We start from the raw sequence: 20,542 nt of genomic DNA, 5'->3' as shown, positions 1-20,542 counted from the left end.
TCAAATGATCCTTCCACCTTAGCCTGCTGAGTAGCTGGGACTACAGTTGCAAGCCACCATGCCTGGCTAATTTCTTTTTCAGGCTTTTTTGTTTGTTTGGTTTTTGTTTTTGGTAGAGATGGGATCTCCCTATGTTGCCCAGGTGGTCTTAAACTGCTGGGCTCAAGTGACTCTTCTGCTTTGGCCTCTCAAAGTTCTGGCATTACAGTACATACTTGAAATATTTGTGTTTATATATGTAATCACTCATCAGTAAAGTTTTTTAAGTATGATGTAATAACGTAAAGTAAACCCATACAGCATTAGCCCCAGTTTCAAATGCCTAGCATGAAAGGTATCCAGATACAGAGATGGTCACCTCAAAAATAAGAGTTTATGAATTCTGTGTGCTTGTTCTTATTGTTGTTGTTATTTTGAGACAGGGTCTCATTTTGTCACCTAAGCCGGAGTGCAGTGGCATGATCATGGCTCACTGTAGCCTCTTATCTCCTGACCTCAAGTAATCCTCCCACTCAGCCCCCCCAGTAGCTAGGACTACATGAATTCACCACCAGCCCCAACTAATTTTTTGATTTTTTTTTTTTTTTTTTTTTGTAGAGATGAAGTCTGTCTATACTTCCCAGGGTGGTCTCAAACTCCTGAGCTCAAGCAAGCCTCCTGCGTGGGCTTCCCAAAGTGCTGGGATCACAGGTGTGAGCCACTGTGCCTAGCGAGTTTATGAATTCTTATACCAGAGAGGCTCATCATCAACCCTTGGACTTTTTGCCATGAAAAAGTTAACTATATACTCTTGGTTCACCTTCTCCAAGCTATTGACCAGGAAATATTTCATATGTTCTGTCTTATTTGAAAAATTGAAGGCTGGGCGCGGTGGCTCAGGTCTATAATCCCAGCACTTTGGGAAGCCGAGGCGGGTGGATCACGAGGTCAAGAGATCGAGACCATCCTGGTCAACATGGTGAAACCCCATCTCTACAAAAAATACAAAAATTAGCTGGGCACGGTGGTGCATGCCTGTAGTCCCAGCTACTCGGGAGGCTAAGGCAGGGGAATTGCTTAAACCCAGGAGGCGGAGGTTGCAGTGAACTGAGATCGCACCATTGCACTCCAGCCTGGGTAACAAGAGCAAAACTCCATCTCAAAAAAAGAAAAAAAAAAAAAAACACCAACTTCCTTTGGCCTGGCGTGGTAGCTCATGCCTGTAATCCAAGCACTTTGGAGGCCAAGGCAGGCAGATCACCTGAGGTCAGGAGTTCAAGACCAGCCTGACCAACATGGTGAAACCCCATCTTTAAAAAAAAGAAAAATTGATAGCCAGTCACAGTGGCTCACACCTGTAATCCCAGCATTTTGGGAGGCTGAGGCAAGCAGATCACTTGAGCTCAGGAGTTTGAGACCAGCCTGGCCAACATGGTGAATCCTCATCTCTACAAAAAATACAAAAAAATTAATATAATGTGCACCTGTAGTCCCAGATAATGGGGAGGCTGAGGTGGGAGAATCGCTTGAGCCAGGGAGGTAGAGTCTGCAGTGAGCCATGATCTGCACTTCAGTGTGGGTAACAGTGAGACCCTGTCTCAAAAAAAAGAAAGAAAAATTGAGTCATTATTATCAGAAACTTGTGTATTAGCCAGGATTCTCCAGAGAAACAGAAGCAACAGGATGTGGAGACAGATAGAGGGAGAGAGGTTTATTTTAAGGAATTGGTTCACATGGGTTATAGAGGATGACAAGTCCAAAATCTGCAAGGTGGGCCATGTGGCTGGATCCTCAGGGAAGAGCTGGTGTTGCAGTTCAAGTCTGAAGGCAGAATTCCTTCTTGCTTGGTGGGAGTTGGCGGGGAAGGAGGTCACTCTTTTGTTCTATTCAGGCCTTTAACTTTTTTTTTTTTTTTTTGAGACGGGCGTCTCACTATGTTGGCCAGGTTGGTCTCAAACTCCTCACCTCAAGTGATCCTCCCGTCTCAGCCTGTCAAAGTACTGGGATTACAGGCATGAGCTACCATGCCCGGCCCACCTGATTGAACGTGGATTGCCACTCACATTATGGAGGGCAATCTGCTTTACTCGAGGTCCACTAATTAGAATATTAATCTCGTCCAAAAAGACACCCTCATAGGAACATCCAGTATAATGTTAAACCAAATGTCTGGATATCATGGCCCAACTAATTGATGCATAAAATTAACTGTCACACCTTATCATTGTCTTACCCTTTTAAAGAGGGCTATGGGATATAGCTTACTTGTAAAATAATTATCTCACCTATGGCCTGTCTCAGTTCCACCTCTGTCTAGTATTCAAACACAGAGGCTACAGGTACATCTAGAACAGGTTGAACAATATTCCGTGTCCTGCTACTCATGTCCACTCATGGGCCCATGACTCTGGTCCCACTGCCTCTGAATAAATGGCAGATAGTTTTACCCTTAGTTGTTTCGTTCATTTGTTCAAAAACATTTATGAATATATGTAGAACAGCAGGGTAGGTGTTTCAGTGATACACAGTGGGTAACTAGTAGCTATCATCAAGTGTTCCCTGATCTCACAGAACTGACAGCCATAGTGGGGGTTAGTTAGGGCTGTGGCTTTAAGAATCAGCTCATGAAAGAAAAAAGAAGTGGGCTGCGGTGGCTCATGTCTGTAATCCCAGCATTTTGGGAGGCCAAGGTGAGGGGATCTATTGAGTTCAGGAGTTCAAGACCAGCCTGACCAACATGGCAAAACCTTGTCTCTACTAAAAATACGAAAATTAGCCGGTAGTGGTGGTGGGCCCCTGTAATCCCAGCTACTCAGGAGGCTGAGGCAGGAGAATCGCTTGAACCCGGTAGGCGGAGGTTGGTTGCAGTGAGCCAAAATTGCGCCATTGCACTCCAGCCTGAGTGACAGAGCAAGACTGTGTCAAAGGGAGGGAGGGAGGGAGGAAGGAAGGAAGGAAGGAAGCAAGGAAAGAAGCAAGGAAGGAAGGAAGGAAGAAAGGAAGGAAGAAAGGAAGGAATAGAAAGGAGAAAAGATAAAAAGGAGGCTATCTCACCAGCATCCCCTCAAAAGAATCGTGGTATAATGAGGGCTCCTGGGATCTGGAACGGAAGGCCAATGTCAGTAGAGGCACTTTCTCTTTCTCAGGGGCCATATGATCTTGGGAGTTGTTTGCTGTTTCTCCGTAGACCCACCTCACTCTGCCAACTTGCTCTCTCTGTTTTCACATGATTTCTATTTCTTTATGCAACCAGCTTGTCCAAGGCCATCCTGGTCATTCCCCAGCCTCTCTGTGGCTTCTTTCTGTATTGTGGCTTTTCACCTTTAATTGTAAAATGCTTTGTCTCTAGTTACCCAATTCTAAAATCTGAAGATAGAAAACCAGTCCAGCCCATATTCTCAAGCAGTGCTGTGAGACATCGATTACTGGGTAGACCATGGACTCTCTGTCCTCGAATCAGAAAGCCACTTGGATTAACCCTGGAACAATTAGATGAGGGCAGCGGGGTGGGTGTGAGGCAGAAAGAGGGAATAAAAGAGTATGGAACATGGCCATTTAGACAATAAAGGATCAAAGAAGTTAATTTCCAATGGAAGGAAGCAAGGGCGGCGCTTCCCGGGCAGTGATGCTGCTCTCTAGTTTGTCCTGTGGCTGCCTAAATTCTAGATCTGACATCGATCATCTAATTTAAGGCATTGCATTTTATTATCTACAAATTAGTAAAAATGACACCTTCCTTGTAGTTATGAAGATTAAAGGAGATAACATATGTAAAACACCTAACACACTACCAGGCTATACTAGTGCTCAGTAAATAGTAGCTATCACTGCTCAGTCTCTAAAACTCTCTAAAATAGTTTCTGGACTCTCTTAGATAATTAAGAGTAGTTTGATGGGTTGAGAAATCAGACAAAGCAATGTTCAAATCTATCTCTGTCGCTTCCTGGCTGTGCGACCTTGGGCAAACTACTTAATCACTCTGCCTGTTTCTTCACCCATTAAATGAGAGTAATATCTACTTTGCAGGTTTATACTAATCATAGCACAATGCCTGAACATTAAAAGGTAATCCATGAGACATTATCATTATTATAAATATTATTTGAATTGCTTTGTTCTAATTACAAAACTACTGTTGCTCTATGCAGAAAATGTGGAAAATACAAATACTTAAAAGGAAAAGGCATAAGGCGGGGTGCAGTGGCTCATGCCTGTAATCCCAGAGCTTTGGGAGGCCAAGGTGGGCGGATCACGAGGTCAGCAGTTCAAGACCAGCCTGACCAACACGGTGAAACCCTGTCTCCACTAAAAATACAAAAATTAGCCAGGCATGGTGGTGCGTGCCTGTAATCCCAGCTACTGAGGAGGCTGAGGCAGAAGAATCGCTAGAACCTGGGAGGCAGAGGTTGCAGTGAGCTGAGATCATGCCGCTGCACTCCAACCTGGGCAATAGACCGAGACTCCATCTCAAAAAAAAAAAAAAGAAAAAGAAAAAGCATAAATCATCTCTAACCAATCAACCCAACCACACAGACAACTTTTTTAAAAAATCAGATATTAGAGACTCCATCTGCCCTGATGTGGTTATTACACACTGTATGTCTGTATCAAAATATCTGATGTACAACATAGATACATATACCTATTTACTCATAAAAATTTAAATGAAAACTAAATAAAAGTAAAAAATCAGGTTTGACAATTTCCAAAGAATTTTTTAAAAGTCTGCATATAAGAAGGAGCATTCCCCAGTCAGAAGCTGGCTGACTTCTTCATTGCAATTTTTCATACTAATTAGTATTTTAAAATACCCAAAGTAGGCCAGGCACAGTGGCTCACACCTGTAATCCCAGCACTTTGGGAGGCCAAGGCGGGTGGATCACTTGAGTCCAGGAGTTCGAGACCAGCCGGGGCAACATGGCAAAACCCTATCTCTACTAAAAATACAAAAAAATTAGCTGGTCATGGTGGTGCGTGCCTGTAACCCCAGTTACTTAGAGTACTGAGGCACAGGAATCAATAGCTTGAACACAGGAGGCGGAGGTAGCAGTGAGCCAAGATCGTGCCACTGCACTTTAGCGTGGGTGACAGATCAAGACTTGGTCTCAACAACAACAGCAACAAAAACCCAAAATAGAAATTTTAAAAGTATGAGATAAAAAACAATTATTATATAGGTATTCTAGTATTTTCTTCTTCCCACACTCCACTTCAGAGACATGCCAGTCAATGTAAGCTCTATGAAACATAGTATGGAACTATTCTTTGTAGTGTAAACACAGAAAGAGCACCACTCTAGTACATTCTGATGTGGTGTTTGGTGTTCATAATGATAATACCCAAATGAAGCATAAACTATGTCCCATGTTATCATTTTAATAAGACAATAATTCATTTTAGAAAAACTTACATGAAAAATATTTAAAAAGAAAATTTTCAGCATTTAATAGTATAAATTCAGCTATTCGGTCATGAGGAATGATTTTCATAACCAGTAGAGCAGGTTTTCTTTTTTTTTCCTCCAGTAATGTCTATAAGCAAAGGGTGGGTTTTCAAATAACATTTTGTTCAAAGTTGTTTCATTGTAATGATGAAAAAATCGATTAGGTTGGGCCTACCGTCTGCGTGGAGTTTGTATGTTCTCCCTGTGTCTGAGTGAGTTTTCTCCAGGTACTCTGATTTCTTCCCACATGGCAGAGATGTGCACTTCAGGTGAACTGGCGTGTCTGCACAGACTCAGTGCGAGTGTGTGTGAGTGTGTGTGTGTGTGTGCCCTAAGATGAATGGCGTCCTGTCCAGCGTGGGTTCCCATGCTGTGTCCTGAGTGCCTGAGACAGGCTCCAGCCACCAGCCACCCTGAACTGGAATGAACAGGTAAATAATTAGCTTATTTGTTTGTTTTTTGTTTTTTGTTTTTTTGAGATGGCGTCTCACTCTGTCACCCAGGCTGAAGTGTAGTGGCACCATCTCAGCTTACTGCAATTTCCACCTCCTGAGTTCAAGTCTCTTGCCTCAGCCTCCTGAGTAGCTAGGACTACAGGCACCTGCTACCACACCAGGCCAATTTTCGTATTTTTAGTAGAGATGGGGTTTCGCCATTTTGGCCAGGCTGGTCTCAAACTCTTGACCTCAGGTGATCCACCTGCCTTGGCCTCCCAAAGTACTGGGATTACAGGCATGAGCCACCACACCCAGCCTTATTAATCTTCCTTAAATGCAGGTACAGCTCATATTTATCTAATGTTTAATGTTAGAATTGTTTTAGTCTTTATTAGCTTGGTTTTATTTTTGTGACCAGAAATACGTTGTAGGAACTTAAATCTTTTTTTTTTTTTTTTTTTGAGGCGGAGTTTCACTCATGTTACCCAGGCTGGAGTGCAATGGCGCGATCTCGGCTCACCACAACCTCCGCCTCCTGGGTTCAGGCAATTCTCCTGCCTCAGCCTCCTGAGTAGCTGGGATTACAGGCACGCGCCACTATGCCCAGCTAATTTTTTGTATTTTTAGTAGAGACGGGGTTTCACCATGTTGACCAGGATGGTCTCCATCTCTTGACCTCGTGATCCACCCGCCTCGGCCTCCCAAAGTGCTGGGATTACAGGCTTGAGCCACCGAGCCCGGCCAGAACTTAAATCTTATTTACATCAACTAGCCTCTGGTAAAAATGGTTTCATTATTTGTGGTTTCCCTTAAAGTAACAATTTCCAATAACCTTTTTTTTTTTTTTTTCTTTCCAGTAATGGCTATAAGCAATCCAGTAATCTATTAACATCAAGTAAAATAACATTTTATTGTCAAACTTATCCATGAGTAAAAGTTGGGTATGTCATATTTTCAGATGTTAATGCTACTTTGAGATTTAGCAGCTTTAACCTTGGCTAATATAGTCCTCCAGTGTTAAGATCATGGGTCTTGGAATAATGAAATTGCCTATCACATGAATTATTTTCCATTTTCAAATCTTACAATACACTGTATTCTGCAAAGCAGGCTGGCTGACTTGAACATCAAATTATTATTTACAGTATTATGTAGGAATTATATCTTGTGTAAGAGACACATCCCCAAGGATCTTTAATTCAGTATAGCAAGACTTTATTAAGTGACTGTTGCATACGTGCACTCCAAAGTCTATAAAAACACACATGAAAACTTTGGAATAGTTGCTTTCTAGGAAACTTGTCAGGTCACACCTTAATAACCAGGAGATTCATAAACTTATCAGTGGTGAGGTTAACATCTCATGCACTTCTATGAACACCTCTGAGAATGTGAAGTCAGGGCTGGCTTGTAAAAGACAAATGATTCAACAGATAATGTTTGAACTTTAATTTTTTAATTTTTACAAGGTGCCAATAGTAGCAGGCTTATTAAGGTACATTATTCTTTGATATTTCAGGAAGGCACAGTGTTCAACTGTGAACTACAGAGTCCTGTAAATGTAAAATCAAAATTTGTTTCTCAACCATGTAATATCCAGGATTTTTTACAATTACTTTGAGATTTTACCTCATCAGTAATGCAATGAAAATTGTAATATGATTATACATTTTTTTTTCTTTTTTGAGACAGGTTATCACTTTGTCATCCAGGCTGAAGTGCAGGGGTGCAATTGTAGTTCATTGCAGCCTCAAACTCCTGGGCTCAGGTGATCCTCCTTCAGCTTCCTGAGTAGCTGAGATTACAGGCACATGCCAACTAGCCTGGCTAATTTACTTTTTGTAGAGACAGGGGTCTCACTTTGTTGCCCAAGCTGGTCTCCAACTCTTGGGTTCAAGCGATCTCCTGACCTGGGCCTCCCAAAGTGCTGGGATTACAGGTATGAGCCACTGTGCCCAACCTGATATACAATTTCTGAGACAAAGTCTCGCTCTGTTGCCCAGGCCAGAATAGTGGTGCGATCTCGGCCCACTGCAACCTCCACCTCCCAGGTTCTCCTGCCTCAGCCTCCTGAGTAGCTGGAATTACAGGCATGCACCACCACACCTGGCTAATTTTTGTATTTTTAGTAGAGACAGGGTTTCGTCACATTGGCCAGGCTGGTCTCAAACTCCTGACCTCAAGTGATCCGCCCGCCTCAGCCTCCCAAAGTGCTGGGATTTCAGGCGTGAGCCATTGCACGTGGCCTGACATACAATTTCTTATGCCAATGTATAACTCCTAATTTAGCAGTGACTGCTATGCACTTCATTAACATTATGGACATTTCTATCTCCTAATTTAGCAGTGACTGCTATGCATTTCATTAACGTTATGGACATTTCTATCCCAAAAATCACATAGAAATGTTACTTTTTGAGACAGGGTTTCGCTCTGTTGCCCAGGCTGGAATGCAATGGGGTAAACATGGCTTATTGGAGCCTCAACCTCCCGGGCTCAAGCGATCTTCCTGCCTCAGCCTCCCAAATAGTTGAGACTATAGGCATGTGTCATCTCACCCCCACCCCCTAATTTTTATATTTTTTTGTCTATGTTGTCCAGGCTGGCCTCAAACTCCTGGGTTCAAGGCATCCTCCTACCTCAGCCTCCTAAAGTGTTAGAATTACAGGAGTGAGCCACTGTGTCCAACCAAAAATATTAAACTCACTTTATAATATATGGTTTCAGAACAAGGACCAAACAAATTAAATTAAAAAATAAAATATGGTTGGCCAAGTGTGGTGACTCAGCCCTGTAATCCCAGCCCTTTGGGAGGACAAAGCAGAAGGCTCACTTGAGCTTAGGCATTCAAGACCAGTCTTGGCAACATAGCAAGACCTCATCTCTGCTAAAAATAAAAAATATTAGCCAGACATGGTGGTTCACACTTGCAGTCTCATTTATTCAAGAGGCTGAAGTGGGAGGATTGCTTGAGCCCGGGAGATCAAGGCTGCAGTAAACTATCATCGTGCCACTGCACTCCAGTCTGGGCAACAGAGCGAGACCTTATCTAAAAAATAAAATAAAATAAAAAGTATGGTCCAAACAGGCCAGACAAGGTGGCTACCTGTATTCCCAGCCACTTTGGGAGGCTGGGGCAGGAAAGTTGCTTGAGGCCACGAATCAAGACCAGCCTAAGCAACACAGCAGGACCCATCTGAAAAAACAGGAACAAGTAGTGGCATATCCCAATCGTGTCAGCTAACTGGAAAGGCTGAGGCAGGAGGATCACCTGAGCCCAGGAGTTCAAGGCTGCACTCCAGCCTGGGCAACAGAGCAAGAACCCTGTTTTCTAGAGAAAAAAAAAAAAGTCAAAACATTTCATAAAACCTCCACACAATGGAGGTTAAGCTGTTACTCTTCAATTTCACTGCACCTATCAGAAGGCATAATTTCATAATATCAGGATTCCCTGGCGTTTTAACCACTCCGAAGCTTTTTGATCCCACAAAGTTACTATGCAATGCTGTCTTGTCCCTGAATCTCAACATAATTCAACTATCAATTTTACATATTCTTACTCCACTGGGTTCTGCTTTATAGAATTGACAGTAGACATTTCATTAAAGAAAATGTAAAAAGAACCCCAATACATATATTAAAATTTCCTTACTAGAATCTTTTAGTATAATTTAAAAACCTGAAATGAGAATTCACCTCACTTTAAGTGGGTCTCTTACTTGGATTTAGAGGATGAAGTGGCTTTCTCTCTCAGAAATAGCTTTGAACTGCAATTCTAGAAACTACAGATGGCAAGCACTCTCCATAGCTTGAACACAGCATATTTTATATCAATGCCCACACAAAAAACCTATTATATTTCTTAGGAAATAAAACTTGAATCCTGATTGGCAGAACTGCCTCAGTGAGGGCTGGCTGAACTGTGTACCCAAAATGTTTTAGATCTATGGTACACTTTCATGCTGGCTGTACCAATATATTTCCACTTGCCCCTCTTACAATTTGACTGGCATTCCTCTCAGCAAGGGGTGGAGACTATGTTTCCTCTTTTCGTGAATCTGGGATTAGGTCTCTGAGATTTATCACTATTGCAACCAAGAGTATGGTAAAAGTGGTATTATGTGACATTAAGTCCTAAAAAGCCAACTCTGCCAAGTTCTATTGGAGCCCTGAAATACCACCTAAGTCCAGCTGCCCTAAAGCCACTGTGCTAGAGACCTTGGGGAAAGACTCTATCACTACCTGGGAGATGCACAAAGAGCATTCTTCCAGCTCAGAAGTGAAAAGCTTCTTCAGACTCAGAACCAGAAGTGATACTCCCGAGTTCCTGACTCACAGAAAACTTATCTTACACCATTAATCTTTGGATGCTTTGCTAACACAGCAATAACTCACGTACAGCTGATACTGCTAAGCACCACAGCCACCACTTGGTTGGGTTCAGAAGATACCCCACTCTACCTTTTTAAAGTTTGGTCCAAATTTGTACCTACAACTCTTCCTTTTTTCCTGCAGCACAAGTAAAACAAGGTTGGATCTTTAAACAAGTTCAGGCAATGATGACATAAAGAAGCTAACGCAACCAGCTGCCCTGGCTTCTAAACTGAATTCACTGACCTTACTATGAGTTTGTAGAAACACTTCTCTCCTGATTAGTATCTCTGAAAAAGGTTTCTTCCCCAGGCCATCTGTGTTTTATGCAGGGATTGTTAACCCTACCTACTATTACACCCAAGGACTCTAGGTAAAATGTAGTGTTTGAAAAACATGTTATAGGCTTCCCCCCTCCCCCCCAGTGATGGGCTGTCATTACAAGATTGAGCTTTCATACTTCCTAACCAAGCTTACGGGGAATCTAAACACAAAAACTAATTTACTTTCTAGGAGCTCTTTAAAAATGGGTTTAAGACTAATCAAATCTCTATGCCGGGCGCGGTGGCTCACGCCTGTAATCCCAGCACTTTGGGAGGCCGAAGCAGGTAGATCACGAGGTCAAGAGATTGAGACCATCCTGGTCAACATGGTGAAACCCCGTCTCTACTAAAAATACAAAAATTCAGCTGGGCATGGTGGTGTGTGCCTGTAATCCCAGCTACTCAGGAGGCAGAGGCAGGAGAATTGCCTGAACCCAGGAGGCAGAGGCTGCGGCGGTGAGCCGAGATCGCGCCATTGCACTCCAGCCTGGGTAACTAGAGCGAAACTCCATCTCCAAAAAAAAAAAAAAAAAAAACTAATCAAATCTCATATCTGAGTATGATAGAATGCTTTTTTCCCCAGTGGCATTCATCTAGTTCAGCTGTCAAGCATACCTTTCTTAAATATAGCAGACTGAACATAGGGTTAAAAATCTGTGTGAAGAGAATTAGGGTACCTGAAATAGTTTTCAGCTGTCAATCACTTTGGTCCTTTACTAGCATTCTAAGAATCAGCCTACCTTGGATTACTTTGTCTTACAAATGAGGATTAGCAAACTCATCAACATAAAAAAAAAGTATAGTACATGCTGCAAAAATGTAAGTATACACTGACATTGATTTGCCAAAATAACCACAAATTATACATATTTAACTATAATTAAATCAAGTTTTTAGAAATTTAAAGTCTGCTTCCCTAAAAATACAGGAACTTTCTTGTGTGATAAAACTTGAGACATATGACAATTTATGAATAGCAACTGAAATATTCAACCAACAATGGTCTGTTTTGTATTTTTTCCTTAGCTTATACTTCATTCTTTCCAACTATTTTAAAGCTAAATCTTTTTTTAAAAAAGTTTTTAAAATAAGTCACAGGCAAATCATGAAGAGTTGGATTTATTTTAACAGTAAATTTGAAACTCTTGCCTTAAGCAAGAGTACTACAGTAATTATATCAGGAATAGACAATAGACAATTTCCTACACTGTCAAATATATAAAAGTTCCTTTGCACTTTCTTCAACACTGATCAACCAGCAGATTCAGTCCACATTTGCTTTGATCTATCTACTGAGTTAACCCAAGCTTCTTCTTCAGAGACTCTGGCATCTCAGGTGGAGGAGGGCGAGGGAGCCTGAAGTAGACCTTCACGGAGTCATAGATAAACCACTGTAACGCAGTCAGAGTACCAATCATGATGATACGGGCAAACAGTCCCTTCCATACACCTGGTTCAAACAGGAAACACAAATGAAAAAATGCAACATATCCAAAACTGCTGTTCTTTCTTTCAAGAAAAAAACACCATCCTACCTTTAAATCCAAGTCTCTTGAGGACCTGAGAAGCACTGCTACCTTTTTCTTTATTCAACACAGATACCACAGAATCAGCAGGGTGAGAAACAATTGCACAAAAGACTCCAGCTAGAAAAAAGATAAAGGATCCCATATAGGGCCAGTTAAAAATAAAAATTCACATAGCCAATAATAATTTTTCTGACTTTAAAATAATTTTTTTAGTTCTAAAATAAAAATCAGACTCAGGGTGAAATGGGTTACCAAGCCATCTACCTTATGTAAAACAAAACAATCTTTTAAGTTTTTTTTTTTTTTTTTTTTTCCAATTTTTAATCAATACTTTCTGTATAAAATTCGGAATAAACTAAACCAGGCTGGACACGGCAGCTCATGCTTATAATCCCAGCACTTTGGGAGGCCGAGGTGGGTAGACTACAAGGTCAGGAGTTTGAGACCAGCTTGGCCACACAGCGAAACCCCGTCTCTACTAAAAATACAAAAATTAGCCAGGTATGGTGGCGCATACTGGTAGTCCCAGCTACTCGGGAGGCTGAGGCAGGAGAATCACTTGAACCTGGGATGCGGAGGTTGCGGTGAGCAGAGATCACACCACTGCACTCCAGCCTGGGCAACAGAGTGAGACTCCATCTCAAAAAATTAAAAAAAAAAAAAAAAAAAAACTAAAAGAAAGAAAAAAGCTGTACTGAAAAATGGAACTTGTCATGTCAAAAAAAAAAAAGGAAATGAAAAAAGAAAAAAAAAATACATTCCCAAGCCTAATAATGACATCCCATAAAACAACCCTTTTAGAAACTAGTTAGCAAGTATTCATGAATCCTAAAAAGCATATAAAATGTTATGGGAAGATAAAACTGCTTTATAGGCCAGGAGCAATGGCTCACGCCTATAATCCCAGAACTTTGGGAGGCCAAGGCAGGTGGAATCACCTAAGGTCAGGAGTTCGAGACCAGCCTGGTCAACATGGTGAAACCCCATCTCTACTAAAACACAAAAATCAGCCAGGTGTGGCAGTGCATGCCTGTAGTCCCAGCTACTCGTAGGAGGCTGAGGCAGGAGAATGGCTTGAACCCAGGAGGCGGAGGTTGCAATGAGCTAAGATCTCGCCACTGCACTCCAGCTTGGGCAACAGAGCAAGACTATGCCTCAAAAAAACAAAAACAAAAAACAAACCAAAAAAACCTGCTTTATAACCTTTCAAATATTTTTCTCTCCCAAAAAAGGCCAATAATGGAAATGATTATTTATCAGTAATTTCAGATAAGTGTGTTCTAAGTAATTCATTCATACCTATGTAACCTGCTACAAATGTTACAACCAGCTGCTCTGGCTTTGAACATTCACTGCGGGGCTTGGGAACCACAAACTTGTACAGAGCTTCAACAGTACGTTCAAAGCAGGCAAACTTCATCATGGTGTATGGTATCTGTCTCATCCAGAGAGGAGCAACGCCCTTGTAGAATCTAGGAAATCAAGAGACTTGTTTTACCCAGTTGCATATACTCATCTATCAGAGATTTTCATTATTAACAGAAGTGTCCGCACACAAGTCGAGTCCTGATAGTAAAAAATGGCAGCATAAATGCATGTCATTTCTATCAGAACCTTAGACTAACATGCAGGTATATTTCTCTCACATGCCAATGACTCAAGCACCTTTGACTATACAACCAAAAAAGTTGCTGGATGTTTCTTTGACTGGAACCACAAGAAACACTAAGTTTACAAGTAGAACTCAGTTCAAGATTCATCCACAAAGGTGGATCTAAGGAAGCATGTTGTGGTCTGACGACACAGAAATTCTTAACTGTGAACAGATCACAAGGATTCTAACAAGCCCTCACTAAAAGTTAATAGTAAATGTTTAGGCCAAATATTAAGTCATTTGTAGACTGACAAATGGTCCTTACTTTAGGAAAAAAAAAAAAAACCTCAGTCCAGGGCTCAAACCATGTATTAATTTAACTCTCTAGTTTACGTTCTATATACAGGTAAATAAACATTAAATGTTATAACAGTCCTTTTAAAAAGCCTGGTAGGCTTAATACTAAAAAATGAAGTTCACAACCAGGCGCAGTGGCTCACGCCTATAACACCAGTACTTTGGAAGGCCCAGGCAGGAGAATTGCTTGAACCCAGGAGGCAGAGGTGCAGTGATTCAAGATTGTACCGTTGCATTCCAGCCTGGGCAACAAGAACAAACTTCTGTCTCAAAAAGAAAAAAAAGTTCACTAAAAATAAGTACTTTCATAGTATAAATTTGCTTTTACTTACGCTTTTAGTCCTTCTTCCTTATACATTTTGGGAGCTGCATCCCTCAAAGTGTTGGCATAACCTGGCTGGGTTTGAATTCGAACCTTAGCAGCTTCCATAGGAGCCAGGGCAATGTCAGCAAAGAATTCAGCACTGGCAGAGGCAGCCAAATATAGTGATGTGCGCCAGAGATAAGTATTCTCCTAAAATCCAAAACACAAGGAAGGACGTGAATTGCTGTTGTGTTGGTTTTCAACTGAAGTGACATTTCTTGAAAACTAAACTTCAGTTTATCAAGTAACACATGATGATATGGAATATATATGTGGTCCCTCATAACCTCATTAACCAAACACGTGTTTGGCGAACAATGTGAACATTTAAAAAATATCTAAATGCAGCTGGGCATGGTGGCTCACACCGTGAGCCTCACTGTAATCCCGGCACTTTGTGAGGCTGAGGCAGGCAGATCACCTGAGGTCAGGAGTTCAAGACCAGCCTGACCAGTATGGTGAAACCTCGTCTTTAAAAATAAAAAATAAAATATCTAGATACCATGAGTTAGCCCTGGAACCATGCAAAGGAGTTCCAGAGTTCTCTAAAAAGCTCAAAATCCAACTTACTTAGAAAACAAGATAGTATATTAAAAAGAGAACTATAATTTAATGAAGTACATTTTATTTCTCAACCTGTCTTTGCTAAAACAGGCTTATGATTTAAGACGTTGCTCACTCTGTAGGACCATTTTCTTCAGTGCTAAAATAAGGCAGGACAGGCCGGGCACGGTGGCTCACGCCTGTAATCCTATTACTTTGGGAGGCCGAGGCAGGTGGATCACCTGAGGTCAGGAGTTCAAGACCAGCCTGGCCATAATGGTGAAACCCCATCTTGAAGGAAAAAAAAAAAAAAAAAAGGGCAGGACAGACAATCCAAGAACCTTTTTGGTCTTAAACTTTAACACTCAGGATGTTCAATTTCAAAGTTAATGACATACCTCTCCAAGCATGTTGCTATACAAGACTTTAAAGACTTCATAAAAGCCAAACTTGCAGAGCCCTTGCAGGGAGTAGCCAATGAAAGTCGGAGCCCATCCTTTGGCCAAACCACGAACACCATCCTCCTTAAGTGTAACTGAGAATCCGTTAAATATGCCCTTGTACTTTTGGGGGTCCACCTTTATTTAAAACAAGAAAAAAAAATTAAATGCACCAAACAGCTAACATAAAAACCTAACAGAAATATCTAATTTCATGATTATTTTTGTTTGGGTTCTATAATAAATTTCAGCAACTAAACAAAAGGTAAATACAGTAGTTCCCCTGTATCCAAGGATCCAAGGGTTCATTTTCTGTGGCTTCAGTTACCCAAGGTCAACTGACATCTGAAAATATTAAGATATTTTGAGTGAGGAACTACATTCATATAACTATTATTACAGTTTATGCTTATAGCTGTTAATTAGTTATTGTTAGTATTTTACTGTGCCTATTTATAAATTAGACTTTATTAAAGATGTGTGTGTATAGTAACAAAGTATACATCGGGTGTGGTACTGAGGTTTTAGACATTCACAGGGCATCTTGGAACATAGCCTGTGTGGATAAGGGGGAGGACTACTGTACAAGTTCACTGCATTATCAGCTGATTATCTGTGATTACTTTTTAGTAGAGACAGGGTTTCACCATGTTGCCCAAGTTGGTTTCCAACTCCTGAACTGAACTCAGGCAATCAGCCTGCCTCAGCCTCTCAAAGTGCTGGGATTACAGGCATGAGCCACCGTGCCCAGCCTCTATGATTACTTTTATAAACAGAAACTTTTGGCTGGGCACGGTGGCTCACGCCTGTAATCTCAGCACTTTGGGAGGCCAAGGCGGATGGATTACCTGAGGTTAGGAGTTCAAGACCAGCCTGGCCAACATGGTGAAACCCTGTCTTTAAATAAATAAATAAATTTTTGAAAATTAAAAAAATAATAAATAGAAACTTTTGTCCACTAAGGTCTAGCTTTCTGTGTCAAACCTAAGTCTTGGAGTGACAGTTATGTGGGTAAAAAATTTCAACAAAAGTACATAATAAAACTGATTCTTAAGACATTTCTTACTACTCAACTCCTACTACTTTTCTGGGTTTTTTTTTTTTGCCTTGCTCTGTCACCCAAGCCGGAGTGCTGTGGTGTGATCTCAGCCCACTGCAACCTCTGCCTTCTGAATTCAAGCGATTCTCCTGCCTCAGCCTCCCAATTAGCTGGGATTAAAGGCACCCGCCACCACATCTAATTTTTGTATTTTTAGTAGTGACAGGGTTTCACCATGTTGGCTAGATTGGTCTCAAACTCCTGACCTCAAATGACCTGCCTACTTTAGCCACCCAAAGTACTGGCATTCCAGGCATGGGCGACTATGCCTGGCCCACTTCCTACTTTTTAAAAGCTACCGTCTAGATAACAGATATATCGGTATTCCTAGCGTATGCCTAGTTCTTTTCTTTTTTTGAGACGGAGTCTCACTCTGTCGCCAGGCTGTAGTACAGTGGTGCAATCTTGGCTCACTGAAACCTGTGCCTCCTGGATTCAAGTGATTCTCCTGCCTCAGCCTCCAGAGTAGCTGGGACTACAGGTGCCTGCCACCACATCTGGCTAGTTTCTTGTATTTTAGTAGAGACAGGATTTCACCATGTTGGCCAGGATGGTCTCCATCTCCTGACCTTGTGATCCACCTGCCTCAGTCTCCCAAAGTGCTGGGATTGCAGGCATGAGGCTAGTTTTTTAAGTAGTTTATAGCATAAAGTTTTGTGAACACTAAACAAACTAAACATAAGTTTAAAAGTTTAAAAAAAGCACATAAACTAAATTCACTTCAAGAGATATGCATGTTTTAGCAAAGGTACAGTTCATATCCTTTATATTAAAAGTTTAAAAAAAGCACATAAACTAAATTCACTTCAAGAGATATGCATAAGATGTTTTAGCAAAGGTACAGTTCATATCCTTTATATTAACTGCTGGGGGGGAAAGCTTATCTCACTATTTCTGCCAGTACTAGAAGGGGTGGTATACATCACCTTCCTCTCTCTCCTAATATTTCAAATTCCTTTCTCTTTTAGGTAAGTAGACTTCTAATCCTGTTTGGAACAAATAAATTTTTGTTGTCTTATTATTTTTGTTTCAATAATCTTAATTAAAAGATATGCAAATTATTTAAAATGTTTATGTAAATATACAAGAAGCTAATCAGACAAAATTTTCATATTAAGATATTAAGAGAATTTTAAAGAAATCTACATGTGCTCTTTGCCTTGGTCTTATTAGTAGATAAAGGACATCGTTACTTCACATAATACAGACTTGTTTACCCAATCCAACACATAGCTGCTTGTAAAGTGATTATTTAGGGCACTAGTAAGCTTGAAGAGCTCTGGCCAGAAGTGAAGAGCTGCAGCAAAGAGCTATTTACAGCCACAGTCTAATAGTGAATAATTTACTCACACAAAAATGTACTGGATTTAAAACACTAATTAAAATGAAGACCACAAACTTAAAAAAATTCTAGTTTGGTTTTCTACTGAAGTTTCTAGCAGTTGTGATGTCTTCAAATTCTCATTTGTGAAGTGTTTTAAGATTTTATTTGAAGTCACATGAAAGACACTTTCAATGTTATCATCTCAATACAAACCTGCATACGGCATTTCACTAAATCCAGGGGAACGACAGCAGTGTGTGTCAGACCACAACTTAAGACCCCACCAAAGCCACACAGTGCATAATACTTCGCGGAGCCAAATTCACAACTGTACTCTGTAGTAAGAGAAGACACACCATGCATTTTAATATAAAACTCATGTTACTGGTCATAAACTTACCTCCTGGACAGTTAGGATTCCACACAGCTTGTTAGTAGATGACTATATCTTACAACTTAACAGTCAGTCATGCTTCAATATGCTCTAGTCCAGCATGCAAAACAAACCTGCATTCTGCATTTAACCAGATCTAGAGGAACCAATGCTGTATGTGTTGTGCCACAGCTAATAATTCCTCCAAGTCCACAAAGGATAAAGAATCTGCCAGATCCATAGTCACAGCTATACTGCTCTGTTTGATTGGGAAAAAAAAAAAAAAATCAAGTAAGTATCTCTTCAGAGACAACTAAGGCCACTGGAATGAAAGAAAACTGTTTTCTGGTGAAATATTGTTATCACAGCTGAGTAGCTTTGGCCACAATTAAGTGGCTTAAAAAAAATTCACTGCCAAAATCAGATTATTTAAAAATTATGGGGGTTCTGTATCTGATATTTGAATAACTTGTATTCTGCCATATTAATTTTGGAAAAAAGGTTTCTGCATTAAGGGCTTTTACAATTAAAGTCAAACTTTGAATTATTGGCCACTGGTAAGAGCACACTTCAGAGTACAAATGAAACTCAGAAAGATCACTCGACATGTAAAAGGCTTGCAAACAACTTCAAAGTTTATCCTAGCCACCAACCAATACTATTCCCACTTATGAACTCCTATAACATAAAAAAACAGGTACACATAAATTCCTGCAGTCAAATATATTTAACACACAAATAATGTTAGCTTTAACTTTTAAACTGAACGACAGAATGACAGTGTAAGTAAGGACTTTTAATCCATACTAAAGACATAACAGAAGCACATGAATGATTTAAAGAAAAAAAAAATCTTTGGTTTTACAGGCACAAGGTAGATAACATTCTCAGGACTCCTACAATTCGGTTTTCAGGTTTCTCTGTATGCACATACTTCACTAGGATTTAAAACACAATTAAGTTAAAGCCCAGGCCAACCACCAAAAATCCCAAGAGATAATCACACCAAAGGGATGCCCGTGAATCATCTCCTTTCTATTGCCTATGTAGGGCTGTAAGCTGTATCCTCAAGTTATCTCATATGCAATTAAGTGCAAAAATGACTGACCTGACGTCGACGAATATAAATCTTAGGAAAGGACGATTTTTAAGAAAACTAAGGTCAAATCAAAGGACAGGAAATATAGTTAGTAGAACTATGGGTGGTCAGTAGTTTGGGAAGGAGACTACCCAATACTTGGTCGGCTGACCAAACAGGCTCACGGCAGATAAGGTAAGGAGCTACTCACGGCCTCTCTTCCCTCGGGGACATGGAGGTCACGAAGGGACACTGGGCCTCAGCCCTTCCACGCCCTTGAGGAAGGGCCAAGGATCCGACACCCGCCCAGGGTGGACAAGGCCGATATCCCAGGGCAAGTAACTGGGCGCCGTACTACGGTGGACGGGGCTGGACTCGTCCTTCCCTGTCCTCCAAGCCGGGCCCAGGCCTCCAAGGCTGGGCGGAACACGAGTACACCACACGACTGTATTGGGCAGGGTCTGATCTCACCTTCCACGGCAGCGGCTGCCAGGTTGCGAGGGCGGCGGGGCTGGCCTGTGGGCCCCGGAGGGCTGCTGCGGAGGTCCGCGAGGCCATCGTGCACCAGCTGCAGATGAGGCGCGTTGAAGGGGTTCGCCCGCGCCAAGTGCGCCACGGACGAGAACATCTTTCTGGGGAAGAGGGAGCGGCGGTTAGAGGATAGGCAAGACGCCGGTTAATGTTACCGGCACCCTCGGACTCCAACCGGGGCTTCCCGCCTCCGCGCCCTTGAAGAGGTCACGGAGGCCTTCGAAGGCGGCTGCTCCCGGCTGGGCCCACCGCCAAAGCAGCGGCCCCACTGGGGCTGTAGGCTCCGCTCCCCACACCCGCCACAGGAGAAGGCCCGGCCGCACTCACTCCCTAAGATGGCGATCACCCAACCACTCCCTCGGAAAGGTTGCCGCTCACAGAGGCCGAACGTCCTCCGGGCCCTAAGATGTGTGCCCTTCGCGTGTCGTCAGAGTGACGCGCGCGCGTCACTGCAAGAACGCGTCGCCCATTGGTGGAGAAGAGCGCCGAACCCGTAGCGTCATCGCGTTCTCCTAGCAACCTTATTCCCGCCCTTGCCACCCCAGCTCTTCCGGCCCAGCCTGTGCGCCGGAGGCTTCGTTCTGCGCAGGCGCGCGTTCCGGGTCGTATTTTTTTTTTTTTTTTTTTTTTTTTTGATAGGTGTTGGGCTCGGGCTCTTGTCCTACTCGCTTTGTCCCTTCACCTTCAGGTGTCTCTCGTTGAGCCTAGGCTTCAGTTCTCTAAAGTGAATCACAGTATCTAGTAGTCACTCAAAAAA

General features: G+C 41.8%; 1 protein-coding gene and 1 non-coding gene across 6 annotated transcripts; both read right to left on the bottom strand.

Annotated features, from left to right (window-relative positions):
* Positions 1–11,656: 11,656 nt before the first annotated feature.
* SLC25A3 (solute carrier family 25 member 3) lies at positions 11,657–20,254 on the bottom strand. Of its 5 annotated transcripts, none has more exons than XM_032285160.1 (8): positions 20,113–20,254; positions 19,726–19,886; positions 18,017–18,138; positions 15,339–15,518; positions 14,366–14,547; positions 13,382–13,554; positions 12,089–12,199; positions 11,657–12,003 (listed from the first exon to the last, which is right to left on the bottom strand). In XM_032285160.1, exons 2-8 carry the CDS (start codon positions 19,880–19,882, stop codon positions 11,843–11,845), a joined length of 1,086 nt encoding a protein of 361 aa, XP_032141051.1. In that variant the 5' UTR covers positions 19,883–19,886; positions 20,113–20,254; the 3' UTR covers positions 11,657–11,842. The 5 variants fall into 5 exon arrangements, with proteins under 5 accessions (XP_032141051.1, XP_032141050.1, XP_032141037.1 ...); XM_032285159.1 differs by lacking the exon at positions 18,017–18,138 and adding an exon at positions 18,311–18,435 and having other exon boundaries at positions 20,164–20,247; XM_032285146.1 differs by lacking the exon at positions 18,017–18,138 and adding an exon at positions 18,311–18,435 and having other exon boundaries at positions 20,113–20,234.
* On the bottom strand, positions 13,626–13,871 carry LOC116528085. Its single transcript, XR_004258849.1, has one exon. It is a non-coding gene; the product is annotated as a small nucleolar RNA SNORA53 (small nucleolar RNA).
* Positions 20,255–20,542: the final 288 nt, after the last annotated feature.

Source organism: Sapajus apella, unplaced genomic scaffold (genome assembly GCF_009761245.1).
Source record: "Sapajus apella isolate SASKATOON/1434 unplaced genomic scaffold, GSC_monkey_1.0 scaffold2, whole genome shotgun sequence".
NCBI lineage: Eukaryota > Metazoa > Chordata > Mammalia > Primates > Cebidae > Sapajus > Sapajus apella.
This window is presented reverse-complemented; position numbering and strand designations above follow the sequence as displayed.